This window comes from Acinonyx jubatus, chromosome E4, assembly GCF_027475565.1.
Source record: "Acinonyx jubatus isolate Ajub_Pintada_27869175 chromosome E4, VMU_Ajub_asm_v1.0, whole genome shotgun sequence".
NCBI lineage: Eukaryota > Metazoa > Chordata > Mammalia > Carnivora > Felidae > Acinonyx > Acinonyx jubatus.
In genome coordinates, this window is record NC_069395.1 from 36,682,073 (window position 1) to 36,704,822 (window position 22,750).

General features: G+C 40.6%; 1 protein-coding gene across 3 annotated transcripts in view; it reads right to left on the reverse strand.

Annotated features, from left to right (window-relative positions):
- KCNH1 (potassium voltage-gated channel subfamily H member 1) overlaps positions 1-22,750 on the reverse strand; it is a 372,723-nt gene that overhangs the window by 344,216 nt on the left and 5,757 nt on the right. For all 3 annotated transcript variants that reach the window (XM_027074502.2, XM_027074501.2, XM_027074503.2), the window contains exon 2: positions 1,144-1,267. In XM_027074502.2, the coding sequence (XP_026930303.1) occupies positions 1,144-1,267 (124 nt within the window). The remainder of the gene's footprint in view (positions 1-1,143; positions 1,268-22,750) is intronic.

A 22,750-nucleotide genomic window follows, 5' to 3' on the forward strand; every position in this document is an offset into this window, starting at 1 on the left:
CATATAAGAAAATGGTATTTTCAAAACATTTAATACTTTTCACCAAACTAGTTACATGGCTGATTTAATACCATCAAAATGCAAACCAAAGACTATGCCTGTGTCAGACAGGTTTTGCCACCCTTCAGAGAGGAGTTGCTTTCTTGATCTGGCAGGTCTGGGAAAATGATTCCACTGAATGCAACCACTGAAGACAGAAGACTCCGAAGAAGGCAAGGAGTGAGAGAAGCCCAAGGCTGTGCTGAGCCAAGACCTTGCCAGGGCAGTGCAGGGGGGCATCTGGCACGGCCAGGGACAGGCTCTACTCTGCTTGCTCTGCTTGCTCTGCTCTCCTCCACACCGTGAAGGTGCTTTAAAAGAGTGTTTCTAGCACCACAGCTCAAGGGTACAGCCTGATTAGTAACCCGGTCAAATGCATAGGCTATGTGCACTGTTAGTTAGCATCATTTGTCTCTGTCTTTGAGGTTGTGACCAGAGATGTGACAGAATGATTCAGAAGGCAACAAAATCCTAGCTCTCTTCTCCTTTTCTGGTGAAAAGCCCTATGAACAAAGTCCTTGTTTCCAACATCATAGTGATTCTTCTCAAATAGTCATGTATTTTTTTTAATTAATTTAATCATTGGGGTGTCTGGGTGGCTCAATCAGCTAAGTGTCTGACCCTTGGTTTCAGCCCAGGTCATGATCTCACAATTCGTGCTGACAGCACAGAGCTTGCTTGAGATTCTCTCAATCTATCTATCTCTCTCTCTCTCTAAATGAATAAATCTTAAAAAATTAATTTACTCATCTAAAATTTTATTTCATTTTCATTTAATTTTATTTAATCATCTAACTTTCATATCATGTAGCATCTCACAAACTTTTGAATTCCTGTTTTATAAAGAAAATGACTTTCCTGAGTTTTTCTAGCACCCCTCCCCCACATCTCAGTGACTTCAAGTCCCTCATTTTGTACAGACCATGCTTTAAGGCTTCTTGGATTTCCCAGCATATTGTGTGAACTAGAGGTAATATTACCATAAACATTCCCGTATAAACATTAAATGAGAGAAAGGCAAATCCCACACCAAGTAAGCCATTTTTATTTTTCCAGAAAATACCAGGATAGACTGGTCAACAGAACAACCCCAAACATAAATACCTGCAGGTACTGCTTTTTTGCATCACTTCCGCCCTGTGATAGCCAGACAGCTTGCAAAATCCATCATTGCTGTACACGATAGGCCAGTCCACTATCTGGGCATTCCCCAACACAAAATTAGTATCTGTTAAGAAAAAAAAAAAGAAGGAGAAAAGAAAAGAAAAGAAAAGAAAAGGGCATATGAGGCAAGACATTAGTTGAGATTCAATGAGGATATACATAATGTCAACCAATCCAGGTATCTTTGCTTCCCTCTAAAACAGTCTCTTCGACAGGAAAATGGCCCTGTGCAGAATACAAAAGAACAGTCCTTTAGAGCTGAATATTTGGAATCCAAATGCTAAGGTTATTATACTCCAAGAAGAAGTTAGCCAAGGAAGCATACTTAACCAACCAACCGATGAATCTTGCAGAGATCCAGTGATTCCCAGGAGATACATTCAAGTTCTAACTAATCTCAATGAATGTACACTGGTACTATGGAGCAAGAGAGAACATAAAAGGAATTTCTTCTGGGCTCCATCTAGCATCTTAGCCTTATCAGTCTTTTGGCCAAAAGCTACACATTGGCCTTGCTGACCCTGAGTAGCATTTACCCATCCTAAGAGGAGACAGTCTTCTTAGGAGGCAGAGGAAGAGAGACAGAGGACTGCCTCAAGAAACACACCAGATAGCCCTCCTCTTGGTAAGGAAGTGACTAGACAACCCCCCCCCCCAATACTAGAGCCTTGCAGAACCTGATCAAGAGGCTCGCGATGGCAAAAGGTTTCTTGCTGATTTTGAGATTTTTGTAGCAGCAGACGCCACGTGTCAGAGCTCTTTCACTGACCACCAGCCCACATTCGCTTCAGATGCAGGGATGAAGTCAGCAGGTATGTCTGCTCAGTGGGTTCTCATCACTTCCCACATTTCTGAAAATCAAAAGCCTTCAGTATTTTCTGTGCTCTATCAACTGTCCCTTTTTTTCTCTTCAAGACCTTAAATTAAGCAAATAACATCCAGAATTTAAATATAATCATTTTTAGCTTGGCTCTCTCCTCTCCACAGAATACTTACCCCTTCCTCAAGAAAAGAAAGAACACACACAAACCCTTCTTTACTGTAAACTGATGGGGGTTTGTTTGTGTATGTGTACTGGATAGAGTGAAACAGTAGTGACATATAATGTCTTCATTTAATTGGGAGGTTAATTTTGTTCTAGTACAGCATTTATTATTTATTCACAACATGGGTAACCATCCTTCCTATATGTGGGGAGGAGTGGAGGAATGAAAGGGAGGAGAAATAACTAAATACAGTAATCTACTTTTGAGAATGTTTTCATCTATTTAAAAGGAACATAAAACACAACTTTCATGAAGTTAATCTATAAACCTGTTGAATTTATAAATAAGCTTTTATTGAAAATCTACAACCAGTCTTTCCCTCTGTCTCTCCCATATAGTCATGAATACTTGTTGAGTGCCCACTAGGTACCAACCACCTTATAAGACCCTGGAGATATCCAGCCTGATGAGATATGGTCCATGCACTCCAGGAACTTATCAGGACAAGAAGATGTGCACAACCAACTGAAGAAAGCAGTAACAAACTGATTAACTCCAAGGTAGGCAAAGAATTGTGTCTCAGAGGGGTCATATATGAACTTGTTCTAGTCTGGAAAGATGAGTAAGACTCATTCAAACATTGTGAATGCCTAACACGTATGATACAAAAACAATATTTAGAGAAACGAAAATACGATGCCTGCCTTTGGTAAGGCTGTGGGAGGAAGGGAACATTCCAGGCTGAGAAGCAACATGAGCAAAGGTCTGACAGCATGGAACACATAAAGACAGGTGTAGACAGACAAAGGTCAGTCAGGAAGATTGGAGAATGAGCCCAAATACCAGACTGGGATGGGTCTTGACTGTCAAAGATTTTCGACTTTGTTCTAGAGACAGGATAACTCTTTATATGTTGGTCTTTTCTTCCTGAATAATTCACATTTCTTGAAAAGAACAACTAAGCCTTTAAAAAAAGCACAACATTCACTAAATCACCCGTGAGTGTATATGAAGTCCAGTCAGTTTAACTATCTCTCTTGTTGAGTAAAATTGTCAGTAATTTCCTTCAAAGACTTAGAGCAGTTGAAGAAAACTGAGTGAGCTTTTTCATGGCTAGTGCCCCACTAAAGCTATGTGTTAAGAGGGAATAAGAGCCAGTTATAGATAATAATTGACTGCTTGTGTTTATTTTCTCTCCTCTCTAGGCACCATTAAAATAAAATTAAATGAATTAAAAAGGTAAAAATCCACAAAAATTAGAGGAAAAGAAAACAGAAAAAAATGACTATGGAAGCAGCAGAAATAATACAGGAAACAAAAAGAACTTTTTTAAAAAAAAAAAGATCCCCAATTAGCATCCTTAGAGAGACTCAAGAGATATTACATCCATAAAACAAGAACAGGATGACAAAGAAAAAAAAATAAGAGAACATGTAAGACCTCCTGTAAATTAAAAGTGAGTAATTAAAAATTCAATGTAAATGTTAGAAGATAAAGTCTTGCAGAGAGTAGCGCAGAAAAACACAAGAAATATTTTTTAAAAAATAAGACACCCTGATGAACAGGGATGCAAAATTCCTCAACAAGATATTAGCCAACCAGATCCAATAATACATTTAAAAAATTATCCACCACGACCAAGCAGGATTTATACCTGGGATGCAGGGCTGGTTCAATATCCACAAAACAATTAACGTGATTCATCACATCCATAAAAGAAAGGACAAGAACCATATGATCCTCTCAATAGATGCAGAGAAAGCATTTGATAGAATACAGCATCCTTTCTTGATAAAAACCCTGAAGAAAGTAGGGATAAAAGGAGGATACCTCGAGATCATAAAAACCATATATATGAACAACCCAACACTAATATCATCCTCAATGGGGAAAAACTGAGAGCTTTCCCCCTAAGGTCAGGAACAAGACAGGGATGTCCACTCTCACCACTGTTATTCAACATAGTATTGGAAGTCTTAGCCTCTGCAATCAGACAACACAAAGAAATAAAAGGCATTCAAATCAGCCAGGAGGAAGTCAAACCTTCACTCTTCGCAGATGACATGGAACTCTACAAGGAAAACCCAAAAGATTCCACCAAAAAACTGCTAGAACCGATCCATGAATTCAGCAAAGTTGCAGGATATAAAATCAATGCACAGAAATCAGTTGCATTCCTATACACCAACAATGAAAGAGAAATCAAGGAATCGATCCCATTTACAGTTGCACAAAAAAAAACATAAAATACCTAGGAACAAATCTAACCAAAGAGGTGAAAAATCTATACACTGAAAACTATAGAAAGCTTATGAAAGAAATTGAAGAAGACACAAAAAAATGGAAAAAGATTCCATGCTCCTGGATAGGAAGAACAAATATTGTTAAAATGTCGATACTACCCAAAGCAATCTACATATTCAGTACAATCCCTATCAAAGTAACACCAGCATTCTTCACAGAGCTAGAACAAATAATCCTAAAATGTGTATGGAACCAGAAAAGACCCCGAATAGCCAAACAAATCTTGAAAAAGAAAACCAAGGCAGGAGGCATCACAATCCCAGACTTCAAGCTGTACTCCAATGCTGTAATCATCAAGACAGTATGGTACTGGCCCAAGAACAGACACTCAGATCAATGGAACAGAATAGAGAACCCAGAAATGGACCCACAAACGTATGGCCAACTAATCTTTGACAAAGCAGTAAAGGATATCCAATGGAATAAGGACAGTCTCTTCAGCAAGTGGTGCTGAGAAAACTGGACAGTGACATACAGAAGAATGAACCTGGACCACTTTCTTACACCATACACAAAAAGAAACTCAAAATGGAATGAAGACCTCAATGTAAGACAGGAAGCCATCAAAATCCTAGAGGAGAAAGCAGGCAAAAACCTCTTTGATCTTGGCTGCAGCAACTTCTTACTCAACACGTCTCCAGAGGCAAGGGAAACAAAAGCAAAAATGAACTATTGGGACCTCATCAAAATAAAAAGCTTCTGCACAGTGAAAGAAACAATTAGCAAAACTAAAAGGCAACCAATGGAATGGGAGAAGATATTTGCAAATCACATATCAGATAAAGAGTTAGTATCCAAAATCTACAAAGAACTTACCAAACTCAACACCCAAAAAACAAATAATCCAGTGAAGAAATGGGCAAAAGACACGAATAGACACTTCTCCGAAGACATCCAGATGGCCAACCGACACATGAAAAAATGCTCAACATCACTCATCATCAGGGAAATACAAATCAAAACCACAGTGAGATACCACCTTAGACCTGTCAGAATGGCCAACATGAACAACTCAGGCAACAACAGATGTTGACGAGGAATCGGAGAAAGAGGATCTCTTTTGCATTGTTGGTGGGAATGGAAACTGGTGCAGCCACTGTGGAAAACAGTATGGAGCTTCCTCAAAAAACTAAAAATAGAACTACCCTATGACCCAGCAATTGCACTACTAGGCATTTATCCACGGGATACAGGTATGCTGTTTCAAAGGGACATATGCACCCTCATGTTTATAGCAGCACTATCAACACTAGCCAAAGTATGGAAAGAGTCCAAATGTCCATCGATGGATGAATGGATAAAGAAGATGTGGTGTGTATATGTATTATTCCGCAATCAAAAAGAATGAAATCTTACCATTTGCAACTACGTGGCTGGAACTGGAGGGTATTATGCTAAGTGAAATTAGTCAGAGAAAGACAAAAATCCTATGACTTCACTCATATGAGGACTTTAAGAGACAAAACAGATGAACATAAGTGAAGGGAAACAAAAATAATATAAAAACAGGAAGGGGGACAAAACAGAAGAGATTCATAAATATGGAGAACAAACTGAGGGTTACTGGAGGGGTTGTGGGAGGGGGGATGGGCTAAATGGGTAAGGAGCATTAAGGAATCTACTGCTGAAATCATTGTTGCACTATATGCTAACTAATTTGGATGTAAATTTTAAAAAATAAAAAAGAAAATAAAAAAGAAATAAGACAGCGAGGACCAATCCAAGAGGAATAACTTGCCTCCTAACAGGAACAGCAGAAAGAACAACATGAGAAAAAGCCAGAGACATTTTTTTTTTAATTAAAACAATCAAATGTAGAATAAAGATATTCAGATGTGCAAAGAGCTCTTATTTCTCACATATTCTTCCTCAGGAAGTTACTTGGGGATGTGTATCAGCAAAGTGAAGGAGTAAGGAAAGAAGACAACATGTGAACTAGAAGGAAGAGTGGCTCCAAATATAGAAAGCAGGAAGGAAGCTAATAGAAAGATTTAGCACAGAATGGTTCAGAGAACAGAAGTTCCAGAAGAGAGTTATCTAGGGAAAGAGGAAGTCAGGTTCTGATAACTTTCTTGATCACCTGAAACAACATAAAAAGTCAATATGGTTATTATAATTTGGGGAAGAGAGGCAGGAAAAATTAGAAGCATCAAAGAAAACAAAAGCTGTACAAGAAAGGAAACCAAACCACACTATGTCATTATCGCTCTCACAACAGTGTAAACACCTTATTAATTTCCAATATTTAAAACCAACATATGGTCAAGGCATGAAATACTTAACTATAAGTATCTGAATATAACTGTATCAATTCCAACACTGTGAAAATGCAAATGATAAGTTGAGAGAGAGAAGTGAGAACAATCATGGGATGGTGTCTAGTGGTGACATAATAAAAAAGAAAGGTATATAGGAGCGCCTGGGTGGCTCTGTCAGTTAAGTGTCTAACTCTTGAATTTGGCTCAAATCATGATCCCAGGGTCATGGGATCCAACCCCAAGTTGGGCTCCATGCTAGGTATGGAGCCAGCTTGAGATTTTCTCTCTCTCTGCCCCTCCCCTGCTCATACTCACTTTCTCTCCTTCTGTCAAAAGAAAGAAAGAAAGAAAGAAAGAAAGAAAGAAAGAAAGAAAGAAAGAAAGAAAGAAAGAAAGAAAGAAAGAAAGAAAAGAAAGAAAAGAAAGAAAGAAAGAAAGAAAGAAAGAAAGAAAGAAAGAAAGAAAGAAAGAAAGAAAGAAAGGAAGAAAGAAGGAAGGAGGAAGGAAGAGAAAGAAAGAGAGGGAGGAAGGAAGAAAGAGAGGGAGGAAGGAAGGAAGGAAGGAAGGAAGGAAGGAAGGAAGGAAGGAAGGAAGGTTGGTTTTCCTTAAAGTTGCAAAGATAACCAATAAAGGAGTAAAATAATTGTATTAGGAGAAAAGGGTAGAAAGTAAATAAAGTGAGATAAAAACTCAGCTAAATTAACTGAAGTCAACAGCTAATAGCTAAAAGTGATAAATCTAGAAATAGCTGTAATGCATATTATTTAGAGACATGGCAGAAATATAAGAAGAAACAGCTAAAATTAAAGTATGTGACTTCTGGTGAGCAGGATAGACAAAGGGACAAGACACGGGATGATTCTTTTTCTTCATAAGCTTCTTCAGTTTGATTTTTTTCAACCAAGAACGTATATTACTTTGATAAAAATAAGTATATTCTTAATTTTTAATGAACTTAATCAGAAAAAATTAACTTATTAATTTTTTTATTTGCTAAAAAATGAGAACAGGATACACTCAAGCTCCAGATATCACTGCAATTTCCCATAACTGCATTCTGGCCATCCCTGAAATGTGCTCACCCTTCCTCAAGCATTTCCATTGTCCCTGGGGTGCAGATAACAGCCTTATCTGGGAAAAACCATGTCTCCTAGTATCTTCTTGGACTTCAGAAAGGAAATAGAAAAATAGGAAGTAGTGTAGGAATAGAAACATCAACCTACTGATCATCCAGTCAGAGGATTTCTCAATCATAGATTTCAAAATTCCAAAATAGTTATCTCTCACTGTTAACCCAAGCAAGAAATTATAGTTGGCAGGGAGCAAGATTCCCTTGTCACTATGTGATAGAAGATTTAGGAATTCCCTCTTTACTGATGTGGACTGAATGAAGGCAAGAATTCCAGTCCTAGTCACAAAGTCATTTGCCTCCAACAGGAGAGAAATTCTTCCCCCTTCCCCTGCCTCTCCCTTGCACACACGTATATCCTACTATGGTTGGCTGGGAAGGGAGAATATTCTAGATTCCCTTCAATTCCTAAGCTACAAATAATTGACCTGCAAATTGACTTCCAAAATCCAATCTATTTATAAATTGTGGGCTACCTATACAAATAACATCACATGTATCATCAGAAACTAAGAGATTCCATATAGGCAATATTCCAGGTATTAATAATAATGTATACCATTTATTGTTATTTACTCTGTGCCAGGCTCTGTACTGAGACTTTATCATATATTAAGGTGGGGTTTTTTAACCATTGTAACAATCTTTGTGAGGTGGTATTACTTTACTAAAGGAAGTGTCATGGATTTCATCATTTTACTCATGAGTACACTGAGCCTCTGCAGACACAGTCAGTCATAGCAGGTTAGAGTTAGGATTTGAATCCAGGTCTATATGACTTCAAAATCCATGCTTTTAATCATCATATTACATCATCTCTCTCTTACTCCATTAAGTACTAAAATCAGACCATTTCTATGAAAATCTTTGTAACACATTAATGTTCCTTCCTATAAAAATACTAAGTATAATGAGACCTTTAATTGATGAGTCAATAATGCCATTATTGTTATCATATATCATGATTCTATCTTGTGATCTACAATGATGTCCTCAGGAAATATTGATGTGGGTAGAAGCAATTGTTTCTCATCTAAATGTTTTCAATGTTTTGTCTCTTTCCTCACTTGCAAATTATCACTTCCCACTTCTTAAAACATAGTATGCTGACCTATTCTATAACAGCACTGCTTCCACACAGTGATAGAAGAGAAGGGACAGGAGAGGAGGGGACACTTTGTGCCTGGATCCCCATCCGACATCTGTGGAGAGGACACCACACTGGCAACTTAAAGGTGCTGCAGAGTAAACCTGGCTGTATTAGCCTCCTGAGCACTGCCTCAGCTCTTATGGAGTCTGGAAAGGATCCAGAAGCTTCCAACTATGCCACTAGTGCTGAAGTTGCATAAGCAGATGGTTATCACAGTGGAGTGAAGCGACCCAGTAGCCAAAGGCTGTGTGTCAAACTGCCCCACTTGGGGGTTCAGGCAAATATCAGAGATGAGCTGCACAGTCAATGGGGGCCTAGATGGGATCAAGTTACATACACACACACATTTACACACATACACATAATACACACATATGCACACACATACACATATACACACACACACAAGGGAGTGTTGAGGCAGGGCATCAAGTTCTGTTGCCTCTACCCCACACACCATCATGGGGAAAAGCAATGGGAAGGGCAGAACTGGATTCTGAGCACAAGAGACTAAGTCACCTAAAAAAGAATAGTTAAGGGGCACCTGGGTGGCTCAGTCAATTAAGCGTCCGACTTCGGCTCAGGTCGTGATTTCATGGTTTATGGCTTCGAGCCCCGCATTGGGCTCTATGCTGACAGCGCGGAGCCTGGAGCCCACTTCGGATTCTGTGTCTCCCTCTCTCTCTGCCCCTCCCCGCCTCCCTCTTTCTCTCTCAAAAATAATAAATAAGCACCTTAAAAAAAGAATAGTTAAAATGGAAGAGCTGGAGATACTACTATCTGGGATATTCATAATCTCCCTTTGCTGTTGAGTGGAGCGGGAGCTTCTGAGGGAGATAAGATTTGCTAAATAAAATAAAGAAGTGGACCTAGGTGGGTCTGAGTCAATTTGCTACCATGCCTCCAGAAGTATGTCTGCAAAGGAGATAGGTTCAGAAAGTGGGAATCCCGTGAAAAAAAGTGCAATAAATTCTGGTGCAAGAATCCCATGACAGCACTTTTGCTTAACCAAGTCTTAATTCCTCCAGGCGGTTGGCTATGTTCCCGCTGGTGAAGAATGCCAAAGAAGAGGGCTCTAGTGAAGTGACATGGACTTTCTAGTCAAATGGAGAGACATGCACTACATATCCAAACATAAATGACTCTGGGATTATTTACTATTTTCCAAGCTGAATATATGAAAATTTATTTCAAAGCCAAACAAAACTTAATTAGGTAAGTATCCCACTGCATGAACAAAACATCAAAAAACAGACTGCCTCAGAACTGGCCTGATCTGGATATAAGTGATTTGGAGATGGTAAACTGGAAAATGTTAGGATATCTGCCATTCTTCATCAGTGAAAAGGGCATCATCACCTTCAAGACTGCATGTATTAACAGTCACTGGATCATTACTCCATAAGGTAGACAGACACTGGTATTAATCCATTTTTACAGATATTGTACAAAGGCTTAGTAAATCGAAGAAACTTTCCCTAGGTCATATGTCTGGTAGAGCTGGGACTGTCTAACATTGTATCAGGGTTCTCCACAGAAACAGAACCAATAGGAGGTGTGTGTGTATGTGTATGTGTGTGCGTATTTATATATGTAAAGAAAGAGGGAAAGATTTATGATAAGGAATTGGCTCATGTGATTATAAAGGCTGACAAGTCCCAAGATCTGCAGTTGGCAAGCTGGAGACCCAAGAGACATAATGGTGTAGTTCCAGTTCAAGTCTAAATGCCTAAGAAACAAGAGAGCTGATGGTGTAGGCCAAGGAAGAGCCAATGTTTCAGTTCAAACCCAAAGGTAGAGAGAAACTAATGTCTCAGCTTAAAAGTAGTCAGACAAAAGGGGAAAGTCAGCCTTTTGTTCTATTCAGGCCTTCACCTGATTAGATGAAACCCACTCACAGTAGGGAGAGCAATCGGCTTTATTCAGTCTACTGATAGAAAAATTACACTCATCTAAAACCATCGCAAAAACACCCAGAAAAATATTTGACCAAATATCTTGACATACTCTAACCAAGTCAAGTTTACACACAAAAACTAACCATCACAAACACTAAAGCCAATGCTCTTAACTGTATAATACCCTGCAGTAATCTTTAACAGAAATCAGCAGAACCATAGCTCACAAATTCTGCAGCTCCCTCAAAGTCCTTGGTAGTACTCCAGGACTCTAGATTTGGCAGAATACAGTATCTCTATAAAGCTCTACTTTGATAAATAGCTTTTATGATAAATAGCTTTTTATGATAAATAGCTATTTATCTTTCCATGCCTGGGGCTTCCACTGAGAGAAAGGAGTAGCTACCCATCCTCAGAAAGAAGTGTTAAAATGAATACTTTGACCTCCTTCTTCACCCCCCTCATTTATACCTGCCTAAGTAGATTGATCAAGCTATCAATAGGTATCTCAAGGGCAAGGGGAATCCACTCTGCGTATCTTGACCTCTCAGACTTGCCTGTGCCTGATGTGGTACGGGAAGCCAGGGACTGAACTACTTCTCTCAGAACCCATTTGTGACAGCCCTCTGTTCTGTCATCTCCAGCTTCTTGGCCTAGGAGTGACTCATGGTCTAGAGGCCAAAGTCCAGGCTTGAGGAGGGAGACAGGTGTGCAGCATGTTCCCTTGTCCAGTTTAATAGTTATAAATCTGATACCGTATTTTGACCTTCATGTGGCTCCTTCAGAGAGTCTTCACTTGGGTAAAACTCTGGAGGGATAAAGGTTAAAGGCTCTCCAACACATTGACGCAGATCAAGGCTCCAAGAGACCAAAGGTTATTCAGAAGTCATCTGCTTTCCTGCCTCCTGGCACTATCAAACCAATCACTGGTTACAGTCTTCATAAAATACCTACAAAGGAAGAGGCAATACAATCCCTTCCAGAGCATTGCTGGTGCTTTATAAGTCCTTTTCACCTTCTCTCTTCTTTTAGTAGGGACCAGCCCCTTACATGTCTCAGGCCCATGGCTCTGACAACTGGTACGGTCAGTTGAGATTATACTGGTAGCCCCCAATAAACCATGCCTCCTCACATTCATGCCCTTATTTATTATTTAGTTCTCTCACCTTAAATCTGGGTGGGCCTGTGATTTGCTCTGACCAACAGACTGCGGTAGAATGGATGCTATGCCAATCCCAGGCCTACACATTTAAGGTCCAGAAGCATCTGCTTCTGCACTCTTGGGAGCCCTGAGCTGCCAGGTGAGCCCAGAGCTATACATCTGGAGACACCATATGGAGAATCTACAAGCACAGGGCACCAAGTAGGACAGAGGCCATGAGATTAAACAGAGAAGCACCAAGGAACCTCATCAACAATTAAAACTAATGGGAGAATGGGGAGGGGGTGGGTAAAAGACACCCTATTAATCCACCCTTCCCCAGCAATCCCTAGGGTCCCCAGAGCACCGTCTGAAAGAACAACCATGGGGACAACCACAAGGTGGGTCCTAGTGGCAGCACTGTCCCTAATGAGCTGTGTGAATGTCACTTCAGCTCTAGGGATCTCAGTGGAGGCAAACTAGTTTTCTATGCTTCCGGCAGCAATAAAATCTAAGTAACCAGATTCATAACAAAGAACAAATCAGATGAAGCCTCTACAACCTGCAATCACCCACCCTTGTGGAGTAATCAACCAGTCATTAACTTGAAATATCACTTCTCTAAATGCTGGACTCTGTAGAGTCTAGACCACTTTAAAAATAACAGAAACAGAAGATGTGGTATATATATACAATGGAATACTATTCTGTGATGAAAAAGAATGAATCTTGCCATTTGCAACAATGTGGATGGAACTAGTGTATTATGCTAAGAGAAATAAGCCAGGCAGAGAGAGACAGATACCATATGATTTCACTCATATGTGGAATTTGAGAAATACAACAGATGAACATAGGGGAAAAGAAGCAAAAATAAGATAAAAATAGAGGGGGACAAGCCATAATAGACTCTTAAATACAAAGAACAAACTGAGGGTTGCTGGAGGGAGGTGGATGGGGGATGGGTTAAATGGGTGATGGGCATTAAGCAGGGCAGGGGGGCACTTGTTGGGATGAGCACTAGGTGTCATATGTAAGAGATGAATCTCTGGGTTCTACCCCTAAAGCCAAGACAACACTGTATGTTAACTAACTTGAGTTTAAATTTAAAAAATAACAGAAACACCTTCTAAACTTAACTAAGTGGAAAGTGATACATTTCAGGTGAACCATGTTGTACCAGGCTTTTTGCTCAGTGAATTGCCTGGTTTTAGAGACATGATATGATGTGCCATTTTAATGTAAAAGTATACCATGTTGTCAAGGGAGGCTCTAGTAAAAATAAATCACATGTTGGTGGGTCAGTTTATATATACAGAAAATGCCTAAATGTGTCTTTGGAATCTATAAAATCCGGGTAAGACATATGCTTTTGACTGTATGTGATAGCTTCTGCAGATAGAATGTGAAACTTCCAGCCAGCCAGTGGCTCATTCTGAAGCACACAGCCTGTTTCCAAATTCATATTCTCTGAACTGATCAAGTCCCTCCTACACTGTTCAGTAAAATGTGTAGGTTCAACTTGGCTGCCCTTGCCATGATTTATTCATTGGCTCTCATCTAAAGTTCCCTGTGTCTCCCGGTCTTTGATGCAAATTAGCCAGATTCTACTGCCTCCCTCTGATGCCTTTTTACCCCTAAAGGTCTTTAGCTGTAAGAGCAAATGCAATGAAATGTAAGGTTTCCCAAATTCAACCTTCCTCAGCCCACACAGTTTCCTCCAATTTGTAGAATAAAAACAAATACTCTTAAAATTTGAAAGACACCCCCTCCCACCCAGTGTAAAGTTTCTTCAGCCGATTGGGGCCATGAGCCAAACCACACTGTAGTAAGTAAGATGGGTCAAAATCATTCCAAACTTACCATTTGCCCATAAAGCATAACACAGAAATATTCTAAAGAGAAATTATTAGAAAATTACTTTTCATCATAATTACCACAAGTAACAAAGGAGAAACTAACTAAAGCAATGGCTTAGAAAGGTGACTCAGTCTGGGCAATCACACAGATAAAAGCCACATTCAGCAAGCAGTTCACACAAATGTATTGTTCCCTGCGAACCCTGGTTATTTGGAGGCCTGTGGTGTACATTTGACAATATGCTTCTAATACTAGAGATATTTCTCTTAGAAGGGAACATATCTTCGTGATACTTTCACTGCTACGAGATTACTAAGGCTATCTATCAGTGCTCTTATAAAAAGCAAGTTTGAGTAAAATTATTTTTTCTTTCTTTTAAAACAATAGAAAAATGATTGAGATAAATGAGAACAAGATGTACGTAAGCACTAGACAAAGACAAGAAAATAATAATTTGATTTGCCTGAACCTAAATAAAATCCATACCAGAAATTAATTTTTTTTAATTTTTTAATGTTTACTTATTTTTGACAGAGAGAGAGAGACAGAGACAGAGCATGAGCAGGGGAGGGGCAGAGAGAGAGAGAGACAGAATCCGAAGCAGGCTCCAGGCTCTGAGCTGTCAGCACAGAGCCGGACGTGGGGCTCGAACTCACAGACCGCGAGATCATGACCTGAGCTGAAGTCGGACACTCAACCGACTGAGCCATCCAGGCGCCCCCAGAAATTAATTTTTTAAAAAAGCAAAAAAAAAAAAAACCCCACCCACATCAAGATTTGGTAATATTTGGGAGAATGGAGAGGAGATGAGAAACAAGGAGTTAGGTCAGGATGATACACCTAAATAAAACATTTAAAATCTTAATCATGTTTAGGCTCTACTGTGTTTTTCAACAATAAAATTCCATGAAAAGGACCCTTCTAAATTGTCAAGGGCCCAATCCTGGTACAATACAAACTGAACTCCCAAGAGATTCGATAGTTACTTGCTTTGCCTCTAATTTTAATATACTTCATAAATATGTTTTGATTATATCAGTAAGTTACAATGGAATGAGAGCTTTCCATTTCAAGAGCAAACTCAAACTCTGTTTAACTGGGTAGTTTCCCCTAAGTACGTGGTTTCAGAGGCATGACCTCCACCTTCATTCAGCATCAAATTAAAGGATTTTAAAGCATTAAAAACAGATGAATCAGTTTTATAAGCAGTTTGGAAGGGAATAAAACTGTGTGAGAAATGTAAACTTTTTTATGACTCAATGATAGTTTACTTAATAAACAAGAGGTCAGTGGTATGTTGAATTGCTGTGAACAAATATTTGTTGGTGTCATCAGTTGCTAACAAATGGTACAACAGATTAATCAAGTAGGTGTTTTATAGTCATAATCATTTCTTAATGCACATCTTTACATATTACAGTCACTTTGAACAAAACTCTTTGACCATCAGTAAATAACACACAATAAAAATTCATTCCCAGAACTTAAAAAAAAAAGTGACTCAAAGTAAGCAGTATAGAATATTAAGCAGTATTAGACAAAGATTTTTTAATTAGTTTTACATTCGTCTCCTGTGTTATTTTAAAACTTTCTTGGTAAATGGCTCAGTGAGGCTAAAGTATAGCACCATGGTGGATAGAAGGAATCTCAGAGCAGCCCAGTTTAGCACAGCAAATATTTGAGTCCTAAGCATGGCAGGAGTGCAGGGGACACATCTGTCCATTTGAAAGCTCCACCCACCTTCCCTGTCTAGGTGTATCTGCCACAGCCCATACATCACAGAACTCCATACCCTTCCCACCACACAGCCAGGTCCCAGTCACAGCAGACTAGACTGGGAGTGTACAACTGGCCAAGCAACCCACAGTCAGCACTGGGCCAATAAGATTCTCAGAACAAAACCCAGACACTAAGGCCAAGAGATCTATAGAGTTGACTCCATGCAGCTGGTAAGTAAATGGAGAAAGGAGGTCTTGAGAGAGAAACAAGGCACTCAGATACACAGAAGAGCATCTACTGAGGCATGTGATGGGAGAACTGGAAAGAGACAGACAAAGGCAGAAATGGATAGATGGAGGCAGAGACTACAGACAAAGAGAGACAGCAAACAAATGGAAAGAGATGACAGCCAGGTAGTGATGAGGACAGATGGCAGAGAGCAACATGGACAGACAGGAATATAGACAAAAGGCCAAGAGCAACAGAGACAGAAAACAGAGACCATCCATGGCAGGCAGCAGTAGGCAGAGATAGGTGGGAAGACAGATGGAGAGAGGAGAGACAGATAGAATGGAAGCGGGGGGTGGGGGTGGGGGGGGGAAGGGCCAACAGAGAATACAACAGCATGAGCCAGAACTGGAGAATGGGCACCCAAGAGCAAGAGACCTGTAGCAATCCAGGGGTGCCTGGGTGGCTCAACTGGTTAAGTGTCTGACTTTTGACTTCAGCTCAGGTCATCATCTCATGGTTTATGAGTTCAAGCCCTGCATCAGGCTCCATGCTGACAGCATGGAACCTGCTTGGGAGTCTTTCTCTCTGCCTCTCTCTCTTCCTCTGTCTCTCTTAAAATAAATAAACTTAAAAAAAAACAGAGAGAGACCTGTAGCAATACATAAAGAGAAGAGAATGTAAGGCTGTTGAAAGAACATACAGGAGAGACAGAGGAGACTGAGACCAAGAGCCAGAAGAAGATAGAGAAAGAGAAGAAAACCAGAAAATTCAGAGAGGGCATAACTAGAGACAATTAGAAGGTAGGGATTGGAAGTTGGGGGAGAGAAGGATAGTTAATTTGTATACTGGGATCCACAAAACGGTGGCCACCCCAGCGGCCTGGCCCATGTGACAAATCTAAACCTAAGGCAGCCCACACTGGGAACTGCCTATCAAGGACACCTAACACACACCAATTCCAGTCCTCCAACTCAGCTTCAGCTAGCCTACCTTACCCAGAAAACAGGACCTGCTAGCCTCATAAGGAAATTTCTGACCACCTAACCAACAGTAATGCCATGTTTCTGCGTTGTCTAACACTGCATAAAACCCGCTTTTGTCCCAAATCCCTCTGTAAAAGCCTCTGTTGCCTGTGAGGAACTGTACTCCCCCAATCCATGGATTGTTTTCCCTTGAATAAAGGACATCAAACTCATTACTAAATTGTTTGAGTTTTGCCACTGTCAGGAACAACAGAGAAAAGTGGCACACTCCATGAAGTCAGGCCAGAGCACAATCCCTGGACAGGCTCGCCAGGTGGGAAAAGTATAAAGTATAATTTTACCTGACAGAAGGAGAATGACTAGAATTGAGGGCCTCCTCTGTCTTCAGAAAGTATCAGTTATCACTTCAGAATGGCAGATTGCTCCCACACATGTATTTCCTCGTTCTGGGATGATGGCTTAAAAATTAAAAGGAACATAACAACAATGAAGAGAAGGGAGTTAACAGCAGGCATGAGCTCCATTTCTGGAAGAGGAAAAGTAGATGGAGGGTAACTATGCAGAAGAGGAAACTACAACTTCAAAATTCCAGAGGGATCTGGCCAAGGAGGGGGCTACTAGGGCCAGCAGGTCCCTGGAGAGAATCAAGACACTGAAACACAAGCTCCTACCTAAGGCAGGAACAGCATGTGAGAGAAACTAGAAAACTAATTGAAAGACTATAGAGAAAAAGACCACTCACCCAGTGAACCCTCCTCCATCCACACACCCTAGCACCCAACCATTTACTTTGCAAGTAAAAACAAACAAACAAACAAACAAACAAAAAACACATGGGGTTATCTCACAATCACTGGTCCTCCAACTGCCACATGCATGGAGCCTCCTGGAGGGCTCAGTAAAAAAAACACAGTCACTGGGCCCGTTCCCCAGAGTTTCTGATGCACCAGGTTTGAGGTAGGGCCTGAGAATCTGTACCCTTAACAAATTCCTAGAGATTCCACTATTAGAAATTAACTGAAGACAATTTACTTAGTCTCTTTAAACCTCAGTGTCTGCACCTGTAGAATAGGAATAACTGAAGTACCCACAGAACAAGGGTTATAGTGAGCATTAGAAGAGTCAATGCATGTAAAACCTTCACATACTGCCAGACACACGTGAGAAAGGCGATTTGTCTAAGGTCATGATTATAACCAGTAATTACAATGGGTGCTTATAACTAGTACTACTGCCTTCTGATGTCTCTGATAAACTCCCCCATTTACTTATGGTCTTTCCTGACTTCTGAGCTCATGAAAGTGAGAAAAGATAAAGGAAGGAATATAAAAGTAGCTCTTCAGCCAGTAGGGTGACCAACTTGTCGAGTTGAAAAACAAGGCTACACTGCCTTCAGCAGGCAGAACACAGGGTTTTTTTGTTAGGTTAAAAGAAATATCTGAGCTCACCCCCTCACCAAGTTCACCCCCATGATTAAATCTGGTCTGGACATAAACGTTGAGAAAGTACTTGATCCAGAGAACAAGTAACTGGTTCTATCAGTCAGTTGTGGCATGGAAATAATGGCACACTCAAATAGTTAGAGGAGTGTTTGATAACAAAGCTATTTACAAAGCCATATGGGTGAGGTATGGGCAGTAGCATGCTGGTGAGTCATGGCAAATTATTTATACCATTTGCCAATTTCTGAGGTGCAAATACTCCCAGCATGGTATATTTAAAGCTACCAACGTGAAGTCCCAGAACCTAGAATAGATGCCCATAATCAGATCTTGAAAGGTAGTACCAGCCAGCTGTAGCCTGCCCCCAGAACACCACTAAGGAAAACTTCAGGGACAGCACAGTACCCCCCCAGGGTTAGTATTGCTTGGAAACTGTAAGACATTCAGCTCTACCCAAACCCAAAGACAGCGAGCTGGATATGTAACCTTTAATCAAGGGAAAACAGCGAGGCTATGATATAGGGAAGGAGGGAGAATGCTGTAGAGAGGAAACTGGGAGAATAAACACCACAGAATAAATAAATTCTCCCTCCCATCTCCTGGCGGTATGCCCCACAAGCTGAAGCGAGCCAGGAGCCAGAAGGCAAGTGAGCCTACTGACAAAATCCTTACAGGTTGGCCTCACAGACAGAGAGCAGGTTGGAGAAGAAAAGAGAATGGCCCTAGGGAGGCAAGCAGAAGACAGGCAGTACACGGACTCACAAAGAGGCTCAAAACACAACCTTCATGATAGCAGTGTAGAACTCCAACCAATTCCACACCAATAATGTGAGAAGACACAAAAGAAAACTAAAACTTAAAAATCTAGTGAGATAAAATAAATATGATCTTACCACTCAAATCAAATTAACTCCATTTTCTTTGCCATGGTTGTGAAGTCCTACTTTAAAATAGAAACCAAACCTAAGCAGGAGCTAAATATCAGTAAAATTTGCCAGTACAGTATCATCTTTGAGATACTGACCCCAGCACTCAAATGTCAGGGCAGGGCACCTATATGCTGCTGCTTTCAGAAAAGAAGGAAAGAAGGAGAGGCCGTTCTTTACAAAAGCACCCAATGTCATGACAGGACCTTTAAATTTGTTTTAATGTTTATTCATTTTTGAGAGAAAGAGACAGAACGAGCAGGGGAGGGGCAGAGAGAGAGGGAGACACAGAATCCGAAGCAGGCTCCAAGCTGTCAGCACAGAGCCTGACGTGGGGTTCAAACTCATGGACCGTGAGATCATGACCTGAGCCAAGGTCGGACACTCAACCAACTAAGCCACCCAGGCAGGACCTTTAAAAAGACATGAGGGGCGCCTGGGTGGCTCAGTCAGTTAAGCGGCCGACTTCAGCTCAGGTCATGATCTCGCGGTCCATGAGTTCGAGCCCCGCGTCGGGCTCTGTGCTGACAGCTAAGAGCCTGGAGCCTGTTTCAGATTCTGTGTCTCCCTCTCTCTGACCCTCCCCTGTTCATGCTCTGTCTCTCCCTGTCTCAAAAATAAATAAAACGTTAAAAAAATTTTAAAAAGATATGAAAAATGATGATTTGGGAGCACTCTTGGTTAATAATTACATTAATAATTATAGAATTGATTCCGTTAATTTCAGAACATCAGTTTTATGCAACATAGGACTAATCAGAAGATTGTCATTTTAACTATGCAAAATGAACAATCTTAGGATGAGTAAGCAAACGATTACTGGCATAACTGTCTAACACACAATCGGAAGAATTTCTGGTAGTTTGTCATTAACAGCAGTGCATGACTGTTAGAGTAGAGACCCTGAGAACCGAGGAGATGCTGAAGTTGGTCAGGTCGCAGTGTGTTCAGCAAGACTACACATGCACAGAGAACAACCAGAGCATCAAACAAATTCCAGCATCTAAGATGTGCTATGTGAAAATTAATAATGGGAAACCCTACTAAAATGGAATGCAGAGGCCAGAAAAGGGAGCTCCCACGCCGAACCACTCAACACCAAGAACTGTCCATTATAGACCCCCAAAGAAGAATCCTCAACAGGAAAGAATCAACAGCTACAGGCCCCAACAGGAAAAGATGTACAGTGAATCTCCTAGAAGAATCAACCACCTCAGCAACTCATCCAATGAGAAACCATCATCACCCTGAATTCCTGCCTTTCTCTAATGGATGTTTGTTCAAAACAACCCCTCCCAACTTCCTCCTTCTTCTCCATAAAATAACGTTCCTCTCCTTTGTTGGACTAGCCTATGGTTTCTGCCACAGCCTGCTTGTCCCAAATCATTCTCTGCGATTTCTGAATAAAACCAATTTGCTGATAAAATAACTGACTGTTTTATTTTTAAAGCCAACAGCTGAAAACTCACAATGGGTGAACCCAAGACAGCATGCCAAAGAAGTCAGAGCAATGAAATATCCCAAGAAATGAGATTTTTTTTTTTTAAGAAAGCTTCCACCCACCAAAACGAAGCTTCACACATTCTGCAATCTTCTTTAAATTGACTTAAGGCATCTGGTCATCCCACAACCAATCTCACACACACAAAATAAATGGCTATAAAAATCTAAGAATAATTTTGGGGTAAGGCATTTATAAAGGAAAAATGCACAGTGTGTGTTCAGTCGACACAACATCTCTTAAATCTTCTGAAGTTCACGTGCATATTGGTCTTTATCATAAATCCCTCAATGAGACCCAATATAAGAAAAGTCTCACTCATTTTGGTATGCTCAGGCTCCCGCACAGTATTGGGCACAAAGGAGGTCCACCATGTTTGTGAGTCTAAACCCATAAGCTAGCCTTTGCTTTTCCTTTTAGTTTATCTGTGATTTTTCATTCCTCCTTCATCTATGCCCTTCCATCATTTTCCATCTTCCATTAAAATAAACATAAATCATTCACTTCCTATTTCCTTCTCACTTCCAGCTCTACTTCTTACATAATCTCTGTCCCCAGGGTTTAGTGCTTCTCTATTTAAGAAAAATGAGCCTGCTAAACACACACATCCACACGCGCGTGTGCATGGATGCACCCTTGCCTGTACCCTTTCTTGCACACAATTCTAATTGTTCCAGTCTTTCATGTCATTTACCATCATGCGTGAGGGAGTTCAGACTGTGAGAACATTTCAACACACAGTAGATACTGATGACTCCCAAAGGACAAGAGCAAGTTTTGTTTTCATTTCAAACTTGTTCATGTGCTTGCTATTAACATAACTCTAAATGACCCTGCTTTGCTAGTTACTAGGTTGTTTGGGCAAAGTCAGTATTGAAGAGAAAAAGGAGAAAATACCAAATTTTGGCAAGAACAAGGAGTGACGAGAATTCTCCGCTGCTGGTGGGACTGTAAATTGATACAAACCCTTCGGGAAATTGCTCGACAGCATCTACCACAGTTAACCATACACACCCCAACTGTGCATGCATGAGAACTATGTTGCCCGCATGTCCAAAAAGACATGTATGAGAATGCCTGCAGCAGCACCAATAACAAAATCCTGGAAACAACTCAGTTGTTGCTGGAGGAGGCCATTGAGACAACATGACCACTAGGCTGACCTGCAAACTGGACCCAGGTGACTGAAGGCCCCACACCCTCTCCCCTGCCCTTGGGGTATACATTCTGCTCATTGCTCCCACAGTGGGAGCCACTCCAAGCATGTAGCCTTGAGAGACGAAGGGTTTGATACCATGTGGGCTGAATACACGACTGACCCCAATTAAGGCCTCTATATAAACTTTTAAGATTCTGGTGGTGGGTGGGGAATCTACCTGTCTTTCAGCTGCCCAAAACAAGCCTCCTAAGTAAGTTCCCTTGCTTACTAAACCTGCCACCTACCCGTCTGGAGTGGCCTGCCTCTTTCTTTGGTATGTCTTTGCTTTCCAGTGTGTGAACCAACATATGTCCATTAACAGCAGAGTGGATAAATAAAACGTACAGTAGGTCATACCATAAAGTATTATGTCACCGTGAAAATGAACCAACGGTACATGTAACCATACAGGTTAATCCCCAACTGACAAAAGAATACATGCGGTAGGGCCCCAGGCATATAAAGCTCAAAAACAGACAAAAAGCAACTGCGGTGTTCAGAAATATAAAACAAGGTGGTCAAATTAGGAGGAAAAGCAAGAAAGTGATCACCATAAAGTCAAGAGATGGCTCTCTTTGGAGAATAAGGGAGTTGGGATCAGGAGGGGTCCCACGGGCCCCCGGGGGCTTCTGGAGAGCTGGCAAGACTCTATTTCTTGACGTAGATGGGGACAGCACAGTATTCACTTTATACAAATGTGCTGAGTTATACAAAATTATCTTATGTGCCTTCCTACTGTGGTATTATACAATGAAAAAGGTTTTTAAAAAAAGGAGAAGAATCAAGACAGGAAAACTGTTATCAAATTACCACCAAAAAAA